Source organism: Podarcis muralis, chromosome 15 (genome assembly GCF_964188315.1).
Source record: "Podarcis muralis chromosome 15, rPodMur119.hap1.1, whole genome shotgun sequence".
NCBI classification, from domain to species: Eukaryota; Metazoa; Chordata; class Lepidosauria; order Squamata; family Lacertidae; genus Podarcis; species Podarcis muralis.
Window position 1 is genome coordinate 31,052,348 of NC_135669.1, and position 25,236 is coordinate 31,077,583.

The following is a 25,236-nucleotide window of genomic DNA, read 5'->3' on the forward strand; positions in this document are numbered from 1 at the left end:
TCCCCCGGCTTTCTGAGGCAGGGGTGTTTTCTGGATCCCTGCTTGGAGACGCCGGGGATTGCAAGCGGGTCCTTCTGCATTCAAAGCACGCGCGCTCTGCCACCGAGCGCAAACCCTCCCCCGGAGACCCTATACACAGCCTTATACCTCCCCCCCCCCGCTCCGAAATGTGTACGCGTGTGTGCAAACGCATCCTGACCCTGGAATGGGGGGGGGGGCCGTGCACACGGCGGCAGAAACTCTGGGGAAAACACGTGATGGGAGGAAAAGCGGGGGCCCGGAGGAGAAGGAGGAGGGGGGGGTGGGCGGCTGGCGGGGGGCGGAGGGAGTTTCTCCGGCGCTCGCCGTTCCCGGCAGAGAGCTCAGATCGGCGCAGCCTCGCCGCGGAGGAGGACCCGGGAGGCGAGGCAGGAGCCAGCCGGAGCGGCGCTTCTCTCCGGGCTCGGCGCTCGCCCGGGCCGGCTCCTGCCTCGGACGCCCCTTCGCAGGCCGGGCCTTCGGATCGCCTGCTCGGACGCCCCGGCGGAGAAGCAGGAGCGCTTTGGATTATAGCAGCGCCACCCCCCAAATCGCCCCCAACACTTTTTGGTGTGGCGGGGCTCTCTTGTTTTCTATCCTCTCTACTTTTTTCTCTGCCCCCCCATTTTTAATTGGGGGGGATTTGATTTTTTCCTATTGGGGGCTTTGCCATTTTTATTTGGGGGGGGGCTCTAAGATTTTTTTTAAAAGGGGCTTTGCATCAAGACTTCGCCGGCTGCCCTGTTCTCTCCCCACATCCATCCGTTTGTATCCCCCCCCCGCCCAGATTCCCCTCCTGCCATTATTACTGCCTAACACCCCCCAATCGCCTCCCCCCCCGATTCTTTCGAACCAATTTCGCCCGGGTTTGCACGTGGGATTCGCTCCCCCTCCCTCTCGCCCCAAGCTTCTTGATATATATATTTTTTGGTGGGGGTAGACAAAAAGGGGGGACCCTCCCCCCCTTGGGTGGAAATCTGGGGTGGCTCGAGGAAGGAGCAGGTGGGACCCCCCTCCTTGGCCCATCTCCCTCTGGACCCCCCACCTTTGTCTCCGGGGTGGCCCCGCCCCTTACCTCGCCCCCCCTTCCCCACGTCTCGGCTTGGGCTCGTCTTTCCGTTCGCACGTGCTTGGATTTCGCTTCTGCCCGCTCCACGCCTCGACCCGGATTCCGCCATGGCCGCCTCGGCGGGGAGGACTCGCTCCGGACCCGCCGCCCTTTTCTGCTGCATCGGGGCTCTGATCAGCCATGGTGAGTTTCCCCCCTATGCCGGATGCGGAGGGAGGACGGGGCGGGTTTCGTCCCTTGGCTCCGGAGCATGCTTTTTGGAAACCAGAAACAATTCGGAAAGACGAGAGTGTCTCTGGGCCTGTGCAGAGAGCACCCCGGCCCAACTTGGATTGCTTTTTTGGGGGGCTAGGCGCTAGCAGACAAGCGAGCTGTTCTTTCGTGGTCCGGAAATGTAGGAGAAAGGTGTGTGTGTGTGGGGGGGTGTATATACCTCGGGGTATGTGCAGAGTGCGTTTTGGAGCCAGCCCAACAAGCATCCGTGGAACACACCCCCCCCCCCTTGAGCAGACCAAGTGTCGTGTTGGTTGCTGTCTGGGGAAACAGAGAAATATTTCGATTTCCCTTGGGCATCTGAGCATTTGCAGAGTGTATTTCGATTACCGCTGTCTGCAGAAATGTGAAGCTGATGAATGGACTTCTTGGGTCGGTGTAGCTGCTAGACTGAGTCTCTCTGAGAGGAGTGGGGTGGCGTCCATGAACCCCAAATTCAGGCGTTTGTCTCCCTCTCTCCTCCCTCCCTTTCATTGAAGCTGGAACTCCAGACTTGTTCTGAAGGAGTTCTGAAGGAGTGGGGCTCAGATCTGGGACGCAGCGACACAACTTCAAAAAGGCGGCTCTGAAAACATGTGGAGTGGTTTGAGGCTAACAAGGAAAGGAGCACGGAGCATGTACAGAGCGCCTTCCTCTCCTCGCACCAAGGTTGAGAGCAAGCCGAGGCCTATATCAACCCCTTGATTTTAATGTTGGGTCTCAGCCTCGGTTCCATGAAGCGGAGCCTCTGAGCATAAGCAGAGGGCTTTCCCTCACTCCAACCATCCTGCTGTCGAAATTAACTCTTGACTGGCTGGCTTCTTAGCAGATGTGGAAAAACCCCAAAGGTTTTTCTGCTTTGTGCCCCTTTTGAAGCACTTCACCCATGGGGTGGGGGCACAAAAGCAACACAGCTCTCCCCTTGCTGCTGGTCCCTGGAGCAGCTTATCTTTACAGGTAGACTACTTCTGGACCTGAAGGTTCTACATACCTTCTTTATCAACCCCCTCCCTTCCTTCTTTGCAGCAGGGGCTATTTCATTCTTGGGAGTGGGATGCTCCCTGTTCATAAGGAGAAAGAGGGGCTTGCCTCTTAGTCTTCCCTGACACAACTTTTGCTATCGCGTCCTGTCTCAATGGAAGAGGTTTGTGAATATCTGCATTTATTTATTTTTTAAAAATAAGCTTAATATAATGGCAGGTTATTTGCCCCTCTGATTGGAAGAGGGAAGGGAAGAATGTCAGTGCTGGGGGGGGGGGGAGAGACCATGTAGACATGGTTGAATCTGAGATCACACCCTCCCGCTCAAAGATTAATGGCTGTGAAACAAGTTTCTTCCCCTGGCTTCTCTGTGATAATTGCTGGAGTGGTTCTGAACCTCCTCCTGACTTCCCGCGGCACCAAAAAGGACCCCTCTCCCCATTTAGACAGCCCCTTGATGGTGTGGCAGGGTCCTCAACGTGGTTCATTGGCAGAGAAGTTCCAAGCAGATAGGTCCAGGGGTTCAGCTATCCTGAATCCCTGCCCAGGATGTTTGTGTGTGGAGGCTCGCTGAGGACAAGGCACTCTGCACATGCCTAGAGGCCGTGTTGTGGGGTTTTAAGCCCTTTCAGGGGAAGGAATCGGTACATGGCGGTGTGTCATTCGGAGTGTACACTTGCATCTGGCTTCTTGAGCTTAGACTGGCACCTTCTCTTACCCACTTCCTTTGTGTATCCACTCTTTCCACCCCTAAAGTGCTCAAGTTGCCCCTGCCCTTACGCCAACCCTGTGAGGTAGGCTGAGGACAGCAACCGTGCGCTCCTGGTAGGGATTTCAACCAGGATCTGCCCAGGCCTTCTCTGACACTCTTTAAACACTTCCTCACCCTGGGCTTGAATGCGTTTACACTGAGACCCCAGCTTCATTTGTGTGTTTTTTTTGGGGTGGGGGTGGGGGGTGGGACAACGACCACAGAGAGTTTGTGGGTGTCTCTTGCAACCTTGCACCTGAATCACCCCTTCCCTCTAGAACTGCAAAACTGCTAGTAGCCGCTAGGGATTTTGGCACCATCTTTCTGCCCAGGGAGTGGATTCCCTGATCTGTCTGCAGTGGACCACGGACAATGCTATGTATTCAACATCTCCCTCACTTTTCCTCTTTGCAAACTGGCTTTTTGGGGGTTCACTGTGCTAGGTGTGTGTGCGTCAGTCAGAGGCAGGTTGGATTGCATGTGAAACACTTCTTTCTCTGTGGTGCTTATAATACCGGGTGCAATTCAGGACCTGTGTATGGAGCAAAGGAAAACAGAAATATTGCTGTGTGTTTAATATTGCTGTGTGTTTCTGGCGGATCTGGGGCAGGTGCACGGCGCCCCATTTCCTCCCCCCCCATTGGTTTTTGTGTGTGTGCAAAGGGCTCTCTGGAAGGCACAACGTCAGGGGGTGTTCGTGGTGGGTGGTGCGTGTGGGACTTCTTGGAAGCAATGATTCCCCCCCAACACAAACACATGAAGACATTTCCTGTCGTGTAACAGTGGCTCCCTATACAAATCTGTGCACCTCTCCATTGGGAAAGTCTAGTCTGGTACACAGCAATCGAGAAAGACGAGACTGCCTGCCTTCTTTTTTACTCATCCTTTTTGCAGGAAAGAAGGAAAGGAAGGTGGGGAGAGGGCTTTACTCGTGGGGGGGGGCACGCGTGCTGGTGAAGTTGTCAGTGGGGCTGAGCTTCCATCTCCCCTCCTCCCCGACCTGTGCATTTCAAGGGAATCTGGATTTATCACAGGTCTGGGGGGAAACTGCTCATCAGTCAAACACGTCGCTTTGCCAGAAGAGGCTGGCGATGGGTTACATCCAGCCAGAGGAATGAGGGAACTGATTTGGTCTCTCATCTGCCCATTTCTTTAACGTTGGAGAGGACCCGGTGTTTTGTCCCTGCAGACCTGAACCGAACCTGCACCCCAGTCTTGGTGGGGTGGCAACTTTCCCCTTTTTGCTCCGCCGCCCTCCAGTTTTCCTCCTCTTCCCGCATCACCCCTCTTGTGCACAGCCCTGTAGTGTGTCTGCTATGTGCGTACAGCTAGCTATTCCAGCAGCTGCCTCTTCTCCTTGCACTGTGGAAGGGTGTGTGTTTGTGTGTGTGAGTGGGGGGGGGGGGAAATCAGCTTGCTGCCCCCCTTTCCTTCCTCTCCCCCCACACCCAGCCAAACCCCAGGAATGGGAACGGAGCCCCGAGCGACAGCAATCTATGGCATCGCATTATAAAAACGATTAATAATATATCACGGCGCAGCGTTCAAAAGCTCTGGGTCGGAGCGCGGGGCTTTACTGCCTGCGTCGCTTTCTACGCGCTTAAGTTTACAAGTAGGCTGGGAGCTCATTGGTGGGGGCCTCCTTCCCCCCTCCCTGGGCAAGCAGATGGCAGATGAGTCTGGGGATGATGGTGGGGACAGGAGCTGGCTGCAAATTGCAGCGGACTCTCCTTCTTGGCCGCGGTGATGTGTGTTCATTGGAGAGGGTTGCTATATTTAATGTTTTCGAGCTGTGATTGCTTGAGGTCGAAATCGGTGTGTATGTGTGCTTGGGGACCCACCCCACAAATAAATGCTCCCGCTCGTCTTCTCTCGCCTTGTATGCTTTCATATGAATCATCCATATCTCCCACCCCCCACTCTGAATCTCAGCCCTTGAAAATTGAGAGCGATGAAAAGGAAGGCTGTTTTCTGAGCTGCAACTGGTCCTTGGTGGTGGTCAATGATAAAAATGTAAGAGTGTGCCGGATCAAGCCAAGGGACCATCTAGTCTAGCATCCTGTTCTGGCAGCAGTGAACCACATGCCTCTTCTGTGAAACCAGCAAGCAGAATTCAAGCACAAGAGTCCTCTCCCCTCCTGTGGTTTCCAGCAAGTGGTATTCAGAAGCACTGCTGCCTCCAACTGTGGAGGCGCAGCATAGCCTTTTGCTCTTCCATTAATTTGGCCGATCCTCTTTTTAAGCCATCCAAGTTGGTGGCTGTCACTGCCTCCTGTGGGAGGGAGTTCCATAGTTTAGCCATGTGCTGCATGAATTAATGGTTAACTGACGGGTGGAATCTGCCACCCCAAGAATGTGAGGATGGCCGAAAGAACAGACGGCTTTGAAAAAGATGAGCTTGACAAATTCGTGGAGGACCAACCCAGCCACAGCAATTGGCCAGGATGTGACTCCTTGTCCAGCGACCATGAAGGCTCAATGGAACCCCCCTGTCCAGATGCAGTATACCAGATATTTGTGGGGACAAACAAGGCTGCCAAGAAGAGTCCTTTGGCATGAAATCTGGAATGCCAAAGAGGGTTTCAGTTTGCTCCACTGGAGTAGCTATATGCAGGTGGGGAACTTGCAGATGTGTTCCGGGCCCCCTGTGAACCAGCTGCCAGTGGCAGACTTTGGGTTTTAAAGTTTCAGCATCGCCCTGTGCACTGCCAAAATTCAGCACCCCACCGCCTTTTACCTTCCATAATTCAGCGTTGTCGTGGTACCTCCTGCGATGCCCTCTCGGCTCGGCGCCCAGTGAACCGGTTGCACTCCTCTAAATCTGCCTCTGCAGCTGCACCCTCCTCGCTCTCTTCCTGTTCCAGACTTTTAGTGGCTATGTGTTGCAGAAGAATCAGCAGCAGAATCCTAAGACCCAGGTGGGGAACCAGAAGCCAAGGGGCCAAATGCACCCCAGCCGCACACCCTCTTCCCAGCCACGCCTCTCACTGGCCCCAGTGTCTCTGCTTGGCTGGACTGTGTCCTCGAACTCTTGACAACGCCTCTCGCTTGTCTGGCCGGAGGATCAAGAGGGGTGTGTAGAAACTCGCTTGGGTAACATCTGGATTTGTTGCTGCTCCCCTTTCCCCTCCCCGGCCGTGCTCACCGCTGGCATTTGGCCTTCCCAGAAGGGGATGTAGCCCTTCTTGGACCCACAGAAGACCCCCAGCCCTGCTGTAGAGCCTCGAACGTTGACCCTTTAATTACGGCACCAGATTTTGCAGACTCTCGTCCACTTCGTCAGATGAAAGGACCAGCATCTTGTGTCTATTGATGCAGATGGTCGTCCACATTAGCAATTATATTAGCTTTAGTGAAGCACAAATATTCTCTCTCTCTAGTCCCTTGATGGGAGGCCTCAGTTTTGGGACCAAAATAGCAATTTCGAGTATTATATTAATATCCAGTACAAATTTGTGGCTCGTGGCATGGCAACCATCTTGTAAATGACAGGGAACGGGATATATATAGAGTACAGCACCACTCTGTTCTCCTGCCTGGAGTGCTGTGTCCAGTTCTGGGCACCTCAGTTGAAAAAGGATGTCGAGAAGCTGGATGGTGTGCAGAGGAGGGCGAGCGAGATGATGAAAGGGCTTGAGAACCAAGCCTTATGAGGAATGATTGATGGAGTTGGCTGTGTTTAGCCCAGATAAGAGAAGACGGAGAGGTGACGTGGTAGCCAACGACCTGAAGGGCTGTCCCGTGGAAGATGGAGCAAGCTTGTTTTCTGCTGTTCCAAATGACAAGAAAGGAGATTCAGACTAAGCATGGAGAAGCTCTTTCTGGCAGTAAGAGCTGTTTGACAGTGGCACAGATTACCTGGGAAGATGGACTCTCCTTTACTGGAGGTTTTTCAACAGAGGTTGGATGGACCACCTGCCAGGGATTCCTTAGCTGTGATTCCTGCATGGTGGCGGTGGCGGGGTTGGGCTAGATGACCCTTGTGCCCCCTTCCAACTTAATGGTTCTGTGAACGAAGGACCTAGAATTTAGTGGCAAGAGGCATGACCAGATTCTCTTGTGAACCAGTTCAAGCTGTTTTGGAGTAACTTTCATGGGGGGTGGGAAGCCTGTACTCCCCATCCTCTTTATTGCTGGAGGGCTTTCTTTTCCCATGGGGCATGGGGGGCTGGCGGGGGTGGGGGCTTGAAGGAGAGGGAGAGAGAGAGAGGGGAGACTTGCCTCAGATTCCTGGAAACAATTTTTCCCTCTCTTATGCATCTCCAAAGAATTTGCCTTGGGGCTTAAGCTGAATCACTGCAACATCCTGTTTACACATTCCTTTAGGCTGGGTTGACAACCTGTGAACCTGCTCCCATTTGTCAGGATTCAGAAAGGGGCTGGTAGGGAGCGTGGGGTGAAGTCAGATAAAATGAAGCTATAATCCTGCCCCCCCCCCCAGTCCAAACTCTTGCAGATGTGGCCTTCCCTCGAGGCAAAAATAAAATAAAATGGGAAGCTGGTTTAAGTGCAGAAGAACATAAGAAGAGCCAGCTGGATCAGGCCAGTGGCCCATATTGTCCAGCATCCTGTTCTCACCGGGGCCTCTTTCTGGACCCCCCCAAGCAGGACCCCAGCCTAAGAGCATTCTCCCCTCCTGTGGTTTCCAGTTACTAGTATTCAGAAGCATTGCTGCCTCCAACTGTGGAAGCCCAGCAGAGCCATCATGACTAGAAACCACCAATATCCCTCTCCTCCATGACTTTGTCTAATCCTCTTTTAGTGTGTCAACCTATGGCATGAATGATAAACATGAAGTCATCCATGGAAATGGGCATGCTGCGGGTCTAAGAGGGAACGTAATGTGATATTGGTTGATGTTTAGGTGCAGAAATGGGTTTCCATGGGGTTTAAACAGATAAAGCAATTGATTGACCTCCAGATCATAGCTGTCAACGTTTCCCTTTTTTAAAGGGAAATTCCCTTATTCCGAATAGGATTCCCTGCAAGAAAAGGGAAAAGTTGACAGCTATGCTCCAGATGCCCAGACTCTCCCTGTACCCTTAACCTCTATGCTGACTTCCCTAGCCACTAAAGTTTCAACTGACACACTCTGTTTTATAGAACTCACCGCTGCTGCAATGGCTGCAAGGGTACAGAAATCGGCAAGCAAACCTCTAAGAGGGTTTGGGAAGGTTTTGGTCCCTACAGCAGGGATGGGGAAACACCCGCAGCCCTCCAGATGTTTTTGGCATCCAACTCCCATCATCCCTGGACCATTGGGTATGTCGGCTGGGGACTGATGGGAGTTGGAGTCCCACAATATTCGGAAGCGCACAGATCTTTCCCTTGCAAGTGCTAGAGTGAAGTTGCTTCCAAAGTGAGCTAGGAGATTCCGTGTTGACATTGTCCTTCACTCTTAAGAACCTCAGAACTTAAGAAGGGTCTTGCTGGATCAGGCCAATGGCCCATCTAGTCCAGCACCCCGTTCTCACAGTGGGAAACCTCCAAGCAGGATTTGTGCACAGGAGCTCTTGCCTCTCCTGTGGTTCCCAGCAACCTGCTTCTGAGATATTTTGGGTTTCTGACTGACAGCTTGATGGCCTGTGTGAAATTTGTCTCAGAGAGCTTTTTTGGGCTCCATCCTGTTAGCGGTGCACCTTTGCGAAAGGCGAAGGCTCAGGTCTTCAAATGCATTTGTAGCAGGTTCTTAAAATCAATTGATGGCCCTCCAGGAAAAATAGAGTTGTAAGTGCAACCCCTGCCAGCTTCCTCGTGTTGCGTGTCATAAGCGATCAGATGCGCTTGATCTGAAGTCTGTTCCTCATCCTCCACAGAGTCGTCCACATTTGGAAATGGCTTTCTTTCACTTGCCTAACCTGGCACCCTCTGGGTGTTGGGCTGTGAGTTCGAGTCCTGCAGCAGCACCAGGAGGAAGGCCACGGACTCCTCCCTGCCTGCCTTAGTTGTTGTTGAGTAGAGCATGAGACTCTTAATCTCAGAGTCCTGGGTTCGAGCCCCGCCTTGGGCAAAAGATTCCTGCATTGCAAGGGGTTGAGCTAGATGACCCTTGTGGTCCCTTCCGACTCTACAAGTCTATGATTCCCATCTGAGTTCCCTGTCTCCCCTCCCATCTATGGGGAAACTGATAAAGGTTGTTGTCGTTATATGCATTTATATCCTGCCATTGTCTCAATTTGGGATTCAAGGCTGCTTGCAGCATTATAAAATGCCAAGTAATAGAAACCCAAACTAGTTTAAAATGTTCTTGCATTCAGGGAGGAGAGGGTTGTTGATGGCTGCTAGCCAGAGTTAGAAACTCAGATATACAGAATAAGCTAATTTCCAAATGCCGCCTTAAACCTCCGTTACGGTCATTGCCACAGAATGTCTAGGTGCCGTTTATCAAGATGATTATCATTTTCATTTCTATATCGCTTTATATTTTAAAGGAAAAAATCACAAAGTGGTTGACGACACACTGAAACATTCAAGCCATCCAGAATAAAAGGAATTTAAGTTTCAAGGGAAATATTTCAGATCCTTCTGTAAGGGACATTTGGCTCCCCCCCATATTTATTTACCTACTTAATTTATAGAGCTGCCATGTAGCAGAGGTACTCTAGGAAGCCAGTGTGGTGTAGTGGTGAGAGTATCAGACTAAGACCTGGGAGATCAGGGTTCAAATCCCCACTCAGCCATGAAGCTCACTGGGTGACCTTGGAGTCACTCACAGCCTCTGAACCTCCCTCACAGGCTCATTGTCGGGATTAACTCAAGAGGGGGTGAACCATGCACTCCTTGGAGAAAAAAGTGGGATATAGATGCAATAAATAAGCCCGTCTGCTTACCTGGTTAAGAACGCTGACATGTTAATCTCTTTCAGTTTCACCGTAGGGCAGAGATGGGGGAAGGGGATGGAAATTATGGTGTGGGGTGTGTGTGTGTTTGAGGGGAGCAGGAGGAGGAAGATAATGCAGAGAGTTGAGGGGGTGCCGGAAGGAGTTTTCACACCCCCATAGTATTGCCAGCTGTGTCATGGGCGGGGGGAGTTGTATCTGAATTTAGCTGTGCTGGCTGGTTATCTGGGCAGGTGAGGAAATATCCCATTTTGTGCCACCTGGAGAGGGAGCTTGGTGCTCTTTAACAAAGCAAAATCAAAACCTATAAACAGTGACAATGGACGTTAACTGAATGGGTGAAGGTTCCTGAATGCTCATTAAAGCGTATTAAAATATACATGTGTCTTGGGCCCAAGGAAGGACATGATAGCTGGTCATAAAATTCTGAACGGCTTTGCTCTTGCTTCCGCAGTCGGCTGCAGTGATGCCTCTGAATGCCGGTTGCTGGAAGCCGCAGGAGGAGAGAGAGCGCTCTTGGGCCCCGATCCTGCTTTTGGGCTCCCCATGGGGGCATCTGATTGGTCTCTGTGAGAGCAGGGTGCTGGACTAGATGGGCCATTGGTCTGACCCAGCAGGCTCTTAAGTTCTTATGAATCATATGGAAAATGGGACTTTCCCCCCCTGCCCTGTTCCTCATAATACTAAAACTTGAGGGAAAGCTGATGAGATGTGGGCCTTATGTTCAGAACTCACAGAAAGGGAGGGAGTACTGGGCAAACTTATGGAACTCACTGCCACAAGACGTGGTTAAGTTTGTGTGTTTCTGCATGCGGTTTGGAATGGAGTGGTGGGATCCTGGAATGTACTACTTCAGATGGCAGGGATTTGGGTGCATTTGTATTGCACAAACATATGAAACATAGAGGCCTTGTAATTTGAAGACACACTGCAGGTCATCTAATGCAGCCCTCCTAATCATACAAGATGCAACTCCAGCAAACGGCCGTGAAGTCCTTGCTCCTGTGGAGGAAATCCTGCAGCCTCTCAGGGCATCTCGTGTCACGGTCAAACAGTGTTTGCTGTTAGGACATTTCTCCCAACGCTCTGCCCATATTCGCTTCTGTTCCCTCTGCTCTGACCAGGAGCAAGCCTGCTGTTGCACATATGCTGCAGAATAGCCCTTCGGATAAGAGCCACATGAAAAACAAAGGGAGCTCAAAAACCAAAACACAGTTCCTTTCGTGGAGCTGCGCTCTGCCTGGTGGAGCCTCCACAGTCAAGGAGAGTATAGCCGCGAGGAGCGGACAAGAAGGCAAAACGAGGACACCTTCGTGCCTCGATTTGCCGCTCCATCTCTACAGAGACATGGGCATTGCTGGAGGCCAAAATGGTGGGTAAATCTAGCCTTGTAGTGGCTGGTAGAAACACCAACCCTCCCTTCTCGTCTCTTCCCTTCCTTCTCCTCCTCTCTCCATCCCTCCCTCCCTACTGCGTAGGTGAGAATATGGCACTCGCTGGCTGCTGGGGAAATGGACTGACCTGCCATCTTTATCAAGCGGGAGCATCATAAAGCACAGGCGCCTTGCCAGCTCCCGCTCTCCTCTGATGAGATCGCCAGGGCCATATATCACCTCCCCCTCCCCCTCCCAGAGAGCGTGACGCTAAAATATTCCAGATGCCCACTTTTATTTCCTGTCAGCCCTGCAGCTCTTTCTGCACCTGGGGGGCTGGGATGGAGGGAGGGGAAGCGAGGAAGAGGAACAGATATAGAACATGGGGAGAGGTAATTGCAGGGATGTTATTTGTTGGAGCAATCGGTCAGGAAAAATTGTGTTGCTTCCCACCCCCCCTCCCCAGCCCGCTGCCTTTTGCTAGTTTCCACCACCCCCCCCACCACTGCAGGCCGTATGCATGCTGGGAACCGGGCCTGATTTCAGCCTCAGAGAAAACCAGCATCTGTTTGAGAAGGCCAGTAGATGGGGGTGTGTATTAAATTTGGTGGCCAGATGATGGTCTCTGCATATTCTCTCCCTCCCCCCCCCCACGCCTCTTCCTATGTTGTCACTAATGGTCATCCGCAGAGGATATTCTTCTGGGTTCTTTTGGGGGGGTCAGTCTGGATGGTGCCCTGAGCCCCCTCCAATCCTTGGGGCCCTGTACCCGGTGAGGGTTAGACTGTGATAGAGGATTCTGTCGCTGAAATCTTCAGGCAAGTTTCTTTGTAAGATGGTGGCTGGCCACTTCGGTGTCCTCTTCAGCATCACAAAAGAATGAGCTCATCTGCAAGAGTTGCACCTAAGTGGTGGTGCCCCTCAGGCTAAGGAGGGCATTTCCTTTCACCCTCCTCACCTAGCTGCTAGGTAGGAGAGCAAGTGTCGGCGTGGGGTGTGTGAGCTGAGCTAGAAACAATCTGGAAGCTGGAGAGACAGAGACCTGCTTGCTCTGTGCTGGATCTAAAACTGTGACTAATGGAAAAGCGAGATCTGTTGGAGTGCTGATGTTGCGAGCCCCTCCATCTTATGCTGATCTTCTTCTTTTTCTTCTTCGGCGATCCCTCATAGCCGAGGAAGATGGTCTTCCATGAACATGGTTTTAACAGTGAGTCCATAAGGGACTGTGGAGGCCAATTCTGGATCCACATGTCCTTCCACAGTGGGGACATAGGTTTCTAGACAAGAGTTGATCACGGTGAGGGTTTGCCAAGCGTGCCTTCATCTTAGCACATTTCTCCCTTTCATCCTGAGTTTGAGCATCTTCAGAGCCCATGACACCTTTGGTAAAGGCTGTTCTCCAACTGGAGCGCTCGCAGGCCAGTGTTTCCCAGTTGTTGGTGTTTATATTACCTTTTTGAAAGATTTGCATTGAGAGAGTCTTTAAACCTCTTTTGTTGACCACCAGCATTAAGCTTTCCATTTTTAAGTTCGGAATAGAGTAGTTGCTTTGGAAGACGATAATCAGGCATCTGAGCAACAAGACCAGTCCAGCGAAGTTGATGTTGAAGAATCATTGCTTTGACACTGGTGTATATATATGTGTGTGTATATATATGTGTAAATAAAACCATATATCCTAAAGACACCACAGTCTCCACTGACCTTCATCCAAGGAAACCAGACCTGGGCAAACGCCCAGAACCCCCAGAGTCTCTCCTCTCTTGGAAATTGGGGTGGATTGTAATAATATTTAGGGGAAGGCTAGATGTGTTCCTGCTTGTTAGCACCAGCAGCAACAATTCCAGACCTCGGCTGCAGACGTCACTCTGCAGCCAGCCAGCCCAGGCTCACGAGTCAAGCCTTTTAATTTCAATTTCTACCATTTGCAGCCCACTCCTCATTAAAATCAGACAGAACCACTGGCACTTCCTTAATTGCAGTTAACAATGGCGGGGGAAGCATCAGAACATTGTGGACAGGATGTAGGAAGCAGAACGCAGCAAGATTCATCAGCGATAGAAGAGAGTCCTTCTTCACATGGTACAGAGTTAAACTGTGGAACTCTCTCCCACTGGAGGCAGGGATGGCCACCAACTTGGATGGCTTTAAAAGAGGATTGGACAAATGAATGGAGGAGAGGGCTGTCAATGGTTCTGCTCTGCCTCGACAGTTGGAGGCAGCAGTGAGGTTGGAGGTTGCTAGAAACCACAGGAAAGAAGAGGGGTCTTGTGCACCAGTCCTGCTTGTGGGCTTCCCACAGGCAACTGAGCGGCCATTGTGATGCTCAACTAGATGGGCCACTGGCCTGATCCAGCAGGCTTGTCCTAAATCCAGGTAGGGTTGCTTATTTACACTTCTTGAAATAGGCCATGGACCGAAAGCATAGCTACCTTTCTGAACATCATGTGTGTGGAAGAAAGGAAAAAAGCTGTGCTCCAAATTGCTCCAGTGAGTGATAGCTGGGATAGCTCAGTTGGTAGAGCACAAAACTCTTAATCTCAGGGTTGTGGGTTTGAGCCCCATCTTGGGCAAAAGATTCCTGCATTGCACTAAATGACCCTTGTGATCCCTTGCAACTCTACAATTCGATACCCCAAAATGCATCTTATTCGGTGAAACCGCATACAAGAATGTCTTCAGTTAGGAGGAATGCTTGCTAACGGCTGATGAATAGCCGTGAAGCCATTCTTTTTTTTAATTAAAAACTGGCTAAATGAAGTGAGAGAGCAAAGGAGATGGGCCTATTTTTCTATTGCAGCAAAGCTGCATGTAGGATTCTTCCCCAGCTGATGCCTTAATCGAGATGGAGGAATATGCAGGCACAACCGCTGAGCTTTTACCAACCAACATATAAGCCAGACGTAGCCAATGTGGTGCTCTCTCAAGGTGCTGTTGGACTGCAACACCCATCAGCCCCCGCCAGCCTGGCCAGTGGCCAGGGATGATGGGAGTTGTAGTCCAGCAGTGCAGGGTTCTAGCTGTAGAGGCTGCTGGGGATTGAACCTGGGACCTTCTGCATTCAAAGCAGTTGCTCTGCCACTGAGCTACAGCCCTTGAGTAGCTCAATAGCTGTTCAGTGAGGGAGTTTGTTTCCTGGCGTGGGAGAGTCTGCTGGAACCATCATGGGGAAGCTTTTCCACCTGCCATGCCCCACTTGCTGCCTGGGTGTTGTTATTTATTTTGCCGGTCTTTGGATGCTTAGCATTTTGTTGCAGCGTTAGAAACCCCCCGGGGGCCAGGCACTTTTTGCAACTGGCGTGGGTCCAGTTGCAACTATGTGGAGATCCTTGGATGCCAGGTTGATAAGAGACATCTCCATCTGGTTGGCCCCTCCAGCTCTCTTAAGCAGGTCAATAGAAGAGCTTATTCCTTGCATTTATATCCCACCTTTTCCTCCAAGGAGTGCGTGGTTCACCCCTCTCTTCAGTTAATCCCTACAATGTCCCTGTGAGGTATGTTAGGAGGCTGTGACTGACTCCAAGGTCACCCAGTGAGCTTCCTGACTGAGTGGGGATTTGAACCCTGATCTCCCGGATACTAGTCCGACACTCTAACCACTACACTACACTGGCTTCCTAGAGTATGTCTGCTGTGGGGAAGCTATATAAATTAAGCAAGCAAATAAATAAATATGGGGCAAGCAAAATGTCACTTCAAGAAGGATCTGAAATATTTTCCTTGAAGCTTGAATTTGTTCTATTCTGGATTGTTTTATTTTATGTTCCGATGTGCTGTAAACCGCTTTGAGATTTTTTCCCTTTAAAATATGAAGTTTTACAGAAATGAAATGAAAGATAATAATACTAATAAAAAAAATTCATGGGGGGGGGAGGGGAAATGGTGACTAGGCATTCTGTTGTGGTGACCACACCTAGGTTTAAGGTGCCATTTGGCCATTACCTATGGTTACCAGATTTTTTTCAATGAATCCGGGGATACTATTTTTTTTTTTTTGAAGCTGAGTAGCAACAGGGAGTCAGTAGTGGGGATGGTGAGGCAAAAGACCCTGGACCCAAGCACACATGCATATTGTATAAAGGTGCAAAGCCCTTCTTTCACACCCTGTGAAACATAAATGAGCAGAGTTTTTTAAAAACGGCAACGGTGCGCCACCCACCTGTGACTTCTGAGCCTCCCCCGATATCCTCCCCCCTCCCCCCTTTGTTTTGACTGATTGGGGGAGGCTTGGGAGTCACAGGCGGGCAGCCATTGCCCAGTTTTTAAAAAACTCCGTCCATTTATGTTTCACAGGGTGCGAAAGAAGGGCTTTGCACCTTGCCTGGCAGAGAAACTTGCGCGCCTTGCGTCCCTCCTGGGCAACGGCCACCTACTCACGACTCCCGGACCTCCCCCAATCTGTCAAAACAAAGGGGGAAGGGGGCAGGAGATCTGTACCGCCGGACGTCCCCGGATCCCCTTTGGCAGTGGTGGCGGCAGTGAGCAGTGAGCAGCTCCCGAAGCCAGCCAGAGCCAACTGCGCTACCATGCTGGTTCCGGGCTGCTGAGGCTGCCGCTGCCACGTTTCCCAGGGACAGATTTGCAAATCTGGGGACATTCCGGGGATGGAATTTGTCCAGGGACAGATTTGCAAATCCGGGGACTGTCCCCAGGAACTGGGGACATCTGGTAACCCTTACCCTATATTTCAAGAGTTTCTAACGCTGTTTTGTTGTTAGGCATTGTTTCAGTGTTTAGTAACATGAGATGCTTGCTTGCCTTCCCGATATTAGTGTGAATTCTTCTTGTTTACATGGTGCTCTGCTTTGCACCTGTTCCTGCATTATCTTGGCATGTTCTTACGTCTTATATTTTGTGTGTCGTTGGGAGCCGCTTTGAGGGTGCTTCTGGCGTGGAGAAGCGGTACCCGAATAAACTCCTGAGCAGAAGGATGGAAAAGGCTCCGGCACCTTTTGCGTGCCCTTCAGCGACCCCACAGTGGCAGCTCCTCTTGAATTGGAAGGGGAAAGGAGGAATGCAGCTTCAGTTCCCGAAGCTCGGCACAGGGAAGGAAAGCCCCCCCCCCCCCCGAGCTGCTTGGCAGAGTAGCCACAGCTTCTCCATTCCAGCAGGGATTGCCACGCTGGGCAGTTATCCAGATGGCAAAGCACTGCAGCGATGCCCTTGGCTGCCTGGAAGGTTGAGCTGCCTGGCAGAACCACAGCCTCTTCTGGGGGAGGGACGTTGGCGGCAGCGTTAGAAACTCAGGTATTTAAGCCAGGCGCCAAATGGTTCTTTAAACCAAGGTTACAGTTGCCAAAACAGAAGGTCTGGTTGCCATTTGGGGACAGGTAAAGGTAAAGGGACCCCTGACCATTAGGTCCAGTTGTGGCCGACTCTGGGGTTGCGGCGCTCATCTCGCTTTATTGGCCGAGGGAGCTGGTGTACAGCTTCTGGGTCATGTGGCCAGCATGACTAAGCCGCTTCTGGTGAACCAGAGCAGTGCATGGAAACACTGTTTACCTTCCTGCTGGAGTGGTACCTATTTATCTACTTGCACTTTGACGTGCTTTTGAACTGCTAGGTCGGCAGGAGCAGGTACCGAGCAACGGGAGCTCACCCCGTCGTGGGGATTTGAACCGCCGACCTTCTGATTGGCAAGTCCTAGGCTCTGTGGTTTAACCCACAGCGCCACCCACATCCCATATTTGGGGGCAAGACGGCCCTAAAGTCTTATTTTTCAAACGATGGACTGACTGCGATTGATTCTCCGTTCAACATCTGGCTATTTCGGATGACAATCTTGAGCTAGGTTAAGAGCTTTGAGAACTGAAAAGAAGAAAAGTCACTTGATCCAGGGACAGTCCAGATATATAAAATGGTCTCTTTCTACCTCTTAATGATGACACCCACCATTCATAATGTAGGGATATTCTTCACAACTTTGAGCAGGGCAGTGGGGTGGGGTAACTGAAGACAAGTGACAACAATTAACTAGAATGTTGTTCACTGCACCTGCACAGGCTGCAAGGAAAAAGCGTTTTTGCTTCCTGGAATTCGATCTGATGGTGCAGATAAAATATACCTGATGGAATTCTGCAGGACATGGTCTTGGTGTGGGAAAACAGTCCAGATCCAATAACCCCACCCAGGCATGCATCTCCAGATGGTGGAGACGTCAGGCATCATCCTGGCCCCTGGGCATCTTCACTTGGTCGCAAGGGACTGATCGTCAGGTGCAAAATGCACTCAAAGGGACCCCTGACCATTAGGTCCAGTCGTGGACGACTCTGGGGTTGTGGAGCTCATCTTGCTTTACTGGCCGAGGGAGCCGGCGTACAGTTTCCGGGAGGTCATGTGGCCAGCATGACTAAGCCGCTTCTGGCGAACCAGAGCAGCGCACGGAAACGCTTTTTACCTGCCCGCTGGAGTGGTACCTATTTATTTACTTGCAATTTGGCGTGCTTTTGAACTGCTAGGTTGGCAGGAGCTGGGACCGAGCAACGGGATTTGAACCGCCTACCTTCTGATTGACAAGCCCTAGGCTCTGTGGTTTAACCCACAACTCCACCTGCGTCCCACACAAAATGCGCTTAGCGCCTGGCTAATTTCGAACACTGGTTGACGGGCAGGGAGACGGCCTGTGCCGTTGCACCTCCTGAGAGAACAGGACACTGGACAAGATGAGCCATTGACCTGCCCCATCAGGGCTCCTCATATGTTCTTAGGGAGAGCTGAAATTGCGCAAGCTGTCCTTTCCTTCTGACAACGTGTGGCAGCTTGGATTCCTTCAGTCGCACATTCCCTCACACCTCCATGAAGCTCTCCAAAAATGGAACTTTTGTGGGGGCTTTGGAGCTGCTATTTTTGTCCTTCTCTACAGTTTGTTGATATAGCAGGCTTCAGGGTGTGTGTGTGTGTGTGTGTGTGTGTGTGTGTGTGTGTGTGTAGTGCTTTTCGCAGACGGGTATTCACATTTATTTATTTTTTGTTTCTGTTTAATTGAGGAACTCAGTAGTTTCTCCAACTTTCCTGTCTTTGGGGAATCCCTTCCAACCGGATTTGTCTACAGAGGGGACACTGAGCATATGCTAGTCCTGAGGCGGAGGAATCTGGGATGTATTTTGTGATATACATGTGCAGTACACATAGGGGCTCTCTTGGGGTACTATGATCTCCCCAAAATATCATAACATTGGAGCAGGACTGCCTGACAGCAGTCCCCCCCCCCACCTTGTTGCACACCTGACTGTTCTCCAAGCAAAAGGTTGGTGGTTTGAGTCCACCCAGGGATAGCTGTGGGCAGGATTCCTGCATTACATTGGGGTTGGACTGGATGACCCTCGGGGTCCCTTGCAGCTCTATAATCCTATGATTTATATCCTGCTTTTTCCTCCAAGGAGCTAAAGGCGGGTGTACATGGTTCTCCTCCTTCCTCATTTAATCTTCACGGCATCCCTTGGAGCCTGGGAGACCAGGGTTCAAATCCCCACTCAGCCAGGAATCTAGCTGGTGATCTTGGGACAGTCCCTGCCTCTCAGCCTAGCCCACCTCGCAGGGTTGTGTGGAGGTGAAATGAGGGAGGGGATAGCCATGTATTGCCACCCTGTGCTCCTTGGAGGAAAAGGTGGGATACTAATACAATCAATAAACAAGAAAATAAGTAACACAGTGATGCTGCCCTGACAGAAGATATCAAATTCAATCCTAGGAACAGAGGAGAGTGTCATTCTGGGCACATTTCAGAGCAAATTAACATAGACTGCATTCACACAGCTGTCTGTTTCTCTGACATTTCCCTTACTGTTAACTTCCACATTTATATTATATTTATATTATATTATATTATATTATATTATATTATATTATATTATAATTATATACCATTGCTAACAACCCAAAAGTGCAGTAGCAAGATATTGTATCATAAAGAAGGCTGATCACCGAAGAATTGAGGCTTTTGAATTATGGTGCTGGAGGAGACTCTTGAGAGTCCCATGGACTGCAAGAAGATCACACCTATCCATTCTTAAGGAAATCAGCCCTGAGTGCTCACTAGAAGGACAGATCGTGAAGCTGAGGCTCCAATACTTTGGCCACCTCATGAGAAGAGAAGACTCCCTAGAAAAGACCCTGATGTTGGGAAAGATGGAGGGCACAAGGAGAAGGGGACGACAGAGGACGAGATGGTTGGACAGTGTTCTCGAAGCTACGAACATGAGTTTGACCAAACTGCGGGAGGCAGTGGAAGACAGACGTGCCTGGCGTGCTCTGGTCCATGGGGTCACGAAGAGTCGGACAGGACTAACGACTAAACAACAACAGCAACAACAACCAAGGTCCACATGTTCTTAGAACACAAATGACAAGTACAGATTTTCCCCAAGGTTTTCCATTGCTGGGCTGTTGAAATCCTAGCTGCCCCTGAAACCCAGGTCAAAGGTTCTTCAGCAGTATTGCCAGTCCACACATTCAGTAATACGGCAATCGTGGGGAGGCCTGAACAGGCGATTGAATTATTTTAGATATTTATTTAAATTGGGGCTCCTGGAAAAGTTTAGCGCTTGTGTCGGTGTTAATTGCTTCCAGAAAAAAGAAAATCTGTCTGCAGACCCATTAGCTCAGAAAATTGCGGGAGCAAAGTGATAAAATTTGGGGCGGTTTGCAAATCTTTCCTGCTGTCTCCATGGAAGAATCATGGGGGGTGGGGAACAGAAGCAGGCATGTATAGAAAGGGTGGGAGGAGTCACGATGTTGTCCAGTTGTGTTTGTCGTTGTGTCCCCCCCCCCCCAACGGTGTGAATGAAATTTTGCACAACATCCTGGCGCAGAGGTGGTTGTGTAATGCAACAGGTACTGCAGTGTGGAAGGAACATTAGAAGACGGGACAGAAGAAAATATGGTGTGGGAATATGTGTCTGGTACAGGGAGATTCCCAGCTGGTTCAGGTGATTGATTGAAACACAGCAATAATTGTTGTGTGCGTTTGAGGGAGAGGGGAGTGTGTTTGTGAGAGAGGGAAGGGGTGTGGGTGAGCAAGAGAGAGGGTGGGGTGTGTACATGAGTGAGAAAGAAAGAAAGAAAGAAAGAAAGAAAGAAAGAAAGAAAGGCATTTTTTGGCAGAGCTCGCTGCCCCCTCTCAGGTGGGCGCCATTGCCATTCTAAGAGAACAAGAGAAAAGTTCATGATGAGTTCCAGCATCTCTTTTTTTTTATAGAAACATGGCGCTGGAGGGGAGTTTGTGTGTGTGTGTGTGTGTGTGTGTGTGTGAGAGAGAGAGAGAGAGAGAGAGAAGTTTGAATTTTAATGCAGGCTTAAATCCTTTCCTGAGCAGCTGCCTGATGTGAAGGTTCCTTTCTGCCTCCTAGCAACAAGTTGTTCTCTTTTGAAGGAGAAAAGGGACATCAAGCAAGCCGTTTGTTTTCCAGCAATTCTTTTTAAAAAGCTCTGGCAGGCCCCTTGATTTCCTCTGTGGGGAATGGTGTGTGTGTGTGTGTTTGCACGTGACTTTCCCCCAAAGGATTGGTGGTGGTGGGGGGAATCCCTCCTTTCCCCAACAGGGAGTCCCAATGCCCTCAGCCTGATGCCTCAGGAAGGGGGATCTCATCCAGGAATGGCGGGTTCCCCTGCTGGAATGTGATGCTTTTTCGTTTGGGACAGACAGTTATTGTTGGAGGTCCAAGAGGGACCCACTGAATCTCTTTTTTAAAAAAAGGTTAGGAGTCGATGTGTGAGGATGGATTGCTAAGGACAGAACTGTAGAATTGGAAGGGACCCCAAGGCTCTTCTCGTCCAATCCCTTGCAGTGCCAGGAATCACAGCTAACAAATCTCTCACAGATGGCCGTACGACCTCTGTTTGAAAGCCTCCAAGGAAGGAGAGCTCACCACCTTCTGAGGGAGTCAGTTCCACTGTTGAACACCTCTTACCATCAGAAAGTTCTTCCTAATTTTTAGTCAGAACATCTTCAGAAATTGGAAGTTGGCTATCATATCTCTCAGTAGTCTCTTCCCCAGATCAAACACACCCAACTCCTTCAACCGTTCCTCATCAGGCTTGGTTTCCATACCCTTGACCATCTTGGTAGGCCTCCTCTGCCCACATTCCAGCTTGTCAATATCCTTCTTAAATTGTGGTGCCCAGAAATGGACACAGAACACCAAGTGTGTTTTGACCAAGGCAGAATAGAGTGGGACTATTACGTCTCTTGACCCGGACACTATATTTTTATAGGTAAAGTAAAGGGACCTCTGTCCATTAGGTCCAGTCGTGGCTGACTCTGGGGTTGCGGCGCTCATTTCACTTTATTGGCCGAGGGAGCCGGCATACAGCTTCCGGGTCATGTGGCCAGCATGACTAAGCCGCTTCTGGCAAACCAGAGCAGTACACAGAAACGCCGTTTACCTTCCCGCCGGAGCAGTACCTATTTATCTACTTGCACTTTGACGTGCTTTCGAACTGCTAGGTTGGCAGGAGCAGGGACCGAGCAACGGGAGCTCGAACCGCCAGCCTTCTGATCGGCAAGTCCTAGGCTCTGTGGTTTAACCCACAGTGCCATCTGCGTCCCTCCTATATTTTTAGAATGCCTAGAATAGCATTAGCTTCCCATCCACTCAGTGACTGGATTCAGTTGCAAGGTGGAGGACCAGGGAAGTTGGTGCAAGACAGAGGTTGTTGTTGCTTTTTGTTTGTTTGTTTTAGGGGGCTATGCAAACCAAGCTCGGGCCTTGAACCGCTTTGCCTTCAACTTGTCACAATAGCCCTGTTAGCATCTCCTCTCTTGAAAGGCCAGTTCTGCCTCCCAGGATTATAGTTCTGACACCTGAAATAGGATTAGATGAGCACACAGTCAGGGGGGCACCACCCCTCCCTGTGCGGCTGCATCAGAAGATGAATGGTTGGGGGGGATGCTTTGGCTCTTGGAATGTTTACATGGCATAACTCGATTTCGGTGTTGGTAATCGCATCACCCAAAAAAAGCATGAAATTGGAAAGATGGCGGGGGGGGGGGAGCTATTACAAAGCGCCTACTTCTCCCCCTGCCTCGGTTGCCACGCGAGCTGATATGTGGCGGAAATATCAAATCCTTTAGCGGTGACGGGTGTCGGAGAAAATCATTTGCTTCTATGATCTGGGCTTGGTAGTTGGAGCCGAGTCCGCTGCGATCTGTCAAGGGTGGAAATGCAGCTAGTTCTGGGGAGGAGCATAGCAGGGCGGGGGGAAGTCCATATGAAATACACACAAGGCACGGTTTTAGAGTTGGAAGGGGACCCTAGAGACCATCCATCAGTTCTCCCCACTTGCTACTGAACTGGGTTCAAGATTCTTGCATTGATTTACAAAGCCCTGAACAACTTAGGCCCAGGGATCGCCTGAACCCTTCTTTCCTTGCTTGATCCCTGAGATCTGCTGGCTGTTACTCGAGTTGGTGAGGCTCGCTTGACAGCAGCAAGGAATCGAGCCTTCAATGTCATGGGCCCGGTCCTGTGGAACATTCTCCCACTGGAGATTCAGTGGGCGCTTTCTAGGCCAACCTTTGAATGCCTGCTGAAAACTTTCCTGTTCCTCCAGGCCCACTGCAACCTTCCCCAGTGCTTCTATTATGGGATAACTTTAGCATCCTCGGAAATCAAAGGTTTTGTGTTTCCTTGGTAGGAAATATATACAGCCGTACCTTGGTTTTGGAACAGCTTAGTTCTCGAACGTTTTGGCTCCCGAATGCTGCAAACCCGGAAGGGACTGTTCTGGTTTGTGAACTATTTTTGGAAGCTGAACGTCTGACGGGGCTTTTGCAGCTTCCAATTGGCTACAGGAGCTTCCTGCGGCCAATCAGAAGCTTTGCTTTGGTTTCTGGACGTTTTGGAAGTCGGAACAGAGTTCTGGAATGAATTCCATTCAACTTCCAAGTTATGACTGCACTTTTTTTGTGCATTTCAGCAGTTTTTATTAAGAACACGTGGTTCCACAGTGGTTAATGGTTAACGGGAGTCATTCGGTCCCCTCGATCTTTTCGCTTGCCCCTTTCTGAACCTTTCCCCAGCTCTGCAATATCTTTTTTTGAGACCAGGCCACCAAAGAGGCAGAAATGAGAGGGCCAGCCTTGTGGGCTGTGCTGAGCCGCCCCGCACTTGACTTTGTAAAGAAATTGAAGCGTTGCGAGGTGTGTTTGCCGATGCTTTGAGTTAACTGTTCCCAAGGCAATCCTCACGGCATTCCCCTCCTGGAGAGAGAGAGAGCGAGCCTCTTTCTGGCTTTCTCTTCTGCACTCCAAATGAGAGGATCTGAAGACGGTTTGCTGAGACAACGCTCCTTTTCTCCGGAGGAGACGGCATTTGGGCCTCGCCTGCTTCTTTTTCAAGTCCCCAGTGCCAGCGCAAGGCTGTCTCTTTGTCGGCGGGGCATTTGATCTGGGGCCTCGTTAGCGGAGCTTCCTTGGGTCGACTTGGGTGTTACCGCTTCCAGCAGGAGTCATGTCTCTCTCAGGAGATCTGAGGACAGGGAGGAGGAGAAGGGTGTTCTTGGCGCTGGATGTAGGATGGATGGGAAGCTGGCTCCAAGAAACTCTTTGCCGCTTTGGGTGGGAAATCCCGCTGGCATCCCCTCTCATTAATGAGAGCTGGCCAATAGGAACATAGGAAGCTGCCTTATATCGAGTCAGACCACTGGCCCATTGAACCCACTATCACCTACACTGACTGGCAGTGGTTTGCCAGGATTTCAGGCAGGAATCTGTCTTAGTGTTAGAAACTCAGATACAGTGGTACCTCAGGTTACATACGCTTCAGGTTGCATACGCTTCAGATTACAGACTCCACTAACCCAGAAATAGTACCTCGGGTTAAGAACTTTGCTTCAGGATGAGAACAGAAATAGCGCGGTGGCAGTGGGAGGCCCCATAACCTAAAGTGGTACCTCAGGTTAAGAACAGTTTCTGGTTAAGAACGGACCTCCAGAACAAATTAAGTTCTTAACCAGAGGTACCACTGTATAAGCTAATCGCCAAACTAGGTTACGGTTACCTTAAACTAGGTTACGGTCGCCAGAATGTCTAGGCGCCATTTTTTTAATAGTAAAATTTATTATTATTATTAATAATAGTAATTTCTATACTGCTTTGTATTTTAAAAGAAAAATTCTCAAAGTGGTTCACAGCACATTAAATAAAACGATCCAGAATAAAACAAATTCAAGCTTCAAGGAAAATATTTCAGATCCTTCTCTAACTGACATTTCGCTTCCCCCCATATTTCTTTGCCTACTTAATTTATAGAGCTGTTCCATAGCAGAAGTACTCCTGGATTGCTTATTCTGGGTGTCTCCTGATGCATTGTTTTGTGAGAGAGATGCGCTGCAACAACAAAAAACAAACAAACTGGGAAGCAGCCCCTGCAGTTGAGGAACCACAGTGAGAGAATCCCTGGCAGATGGGCACCCAGCCTCTGCTCGGAGGCCTCCCACGAAGGAGAGTATACCCTGCCTCTTCCTCTCTTTTGCTTAGCTGGTGGGCTTCCTCTCTGACCAAAGCGTATTTCTCTGCCAGCTCAGGGGGTTGGCAAAGCGCATCCGGGGAGGTGGTATCGCTGTTCTTGCTGCTGTGAAACTGCTATCGCCCCCCAGGCTCCGCTGTGCCAGCACTGTTCTGGGTTGGCATTCCGGCAGCCAGCAATCCTGGGGAACTGCAGAGGATCCAGCCTCATTCATCCTTCTTCGTAGTCTGGAGTGCGCAGGGGTCTCCGAGGCCGGCTAGCACTTCGGGCGAAGGGAGGCTCATCTCTCTAAGTCTCTATTGTTTGTTTTTCTGTTTTGAACGGAAAGGGCATCAACCTGTTTGTCTCTTTCTGCCTCCTCATGGGGCTTTTCTATTCCCCGATTTCCCAGCTAGCACATCATCTCATTTACCAGCCAATTCGGTTTAAAGAGAGCCCAGACTCTCCTTTGATTTCTATAAAAAAAGTGCCTCTCTCTCTCGCACTC

The 25,236-nt window shown here is 50.4% G+C and overlaps 1 protein-coding gene across 1 annotated transcript in view; it reads left to right on the plus strand.

Annotated features, from left to right (window-relative positions):
* The first annotated feature begins 376 nt into the window (after positions 1-376).
* TMEM132E (transmembrane protein 132E) overlaps positions 377-25,236 on the plus strand; it is a 120,788-nt gene continuing 95,928 nt past the window's right edge. The window contains exon 1 of the mRNA XM_028707440.2: positions 377-1,270. Coding sequence (XP_028563273.2) covers positions 1,195-1,270 — 76 coding nt within the window. The 5' untranslated portion in view covers positions 377-1,194. The remainder of the gene's footprint in view (positions 1,271-25,236) is intronic.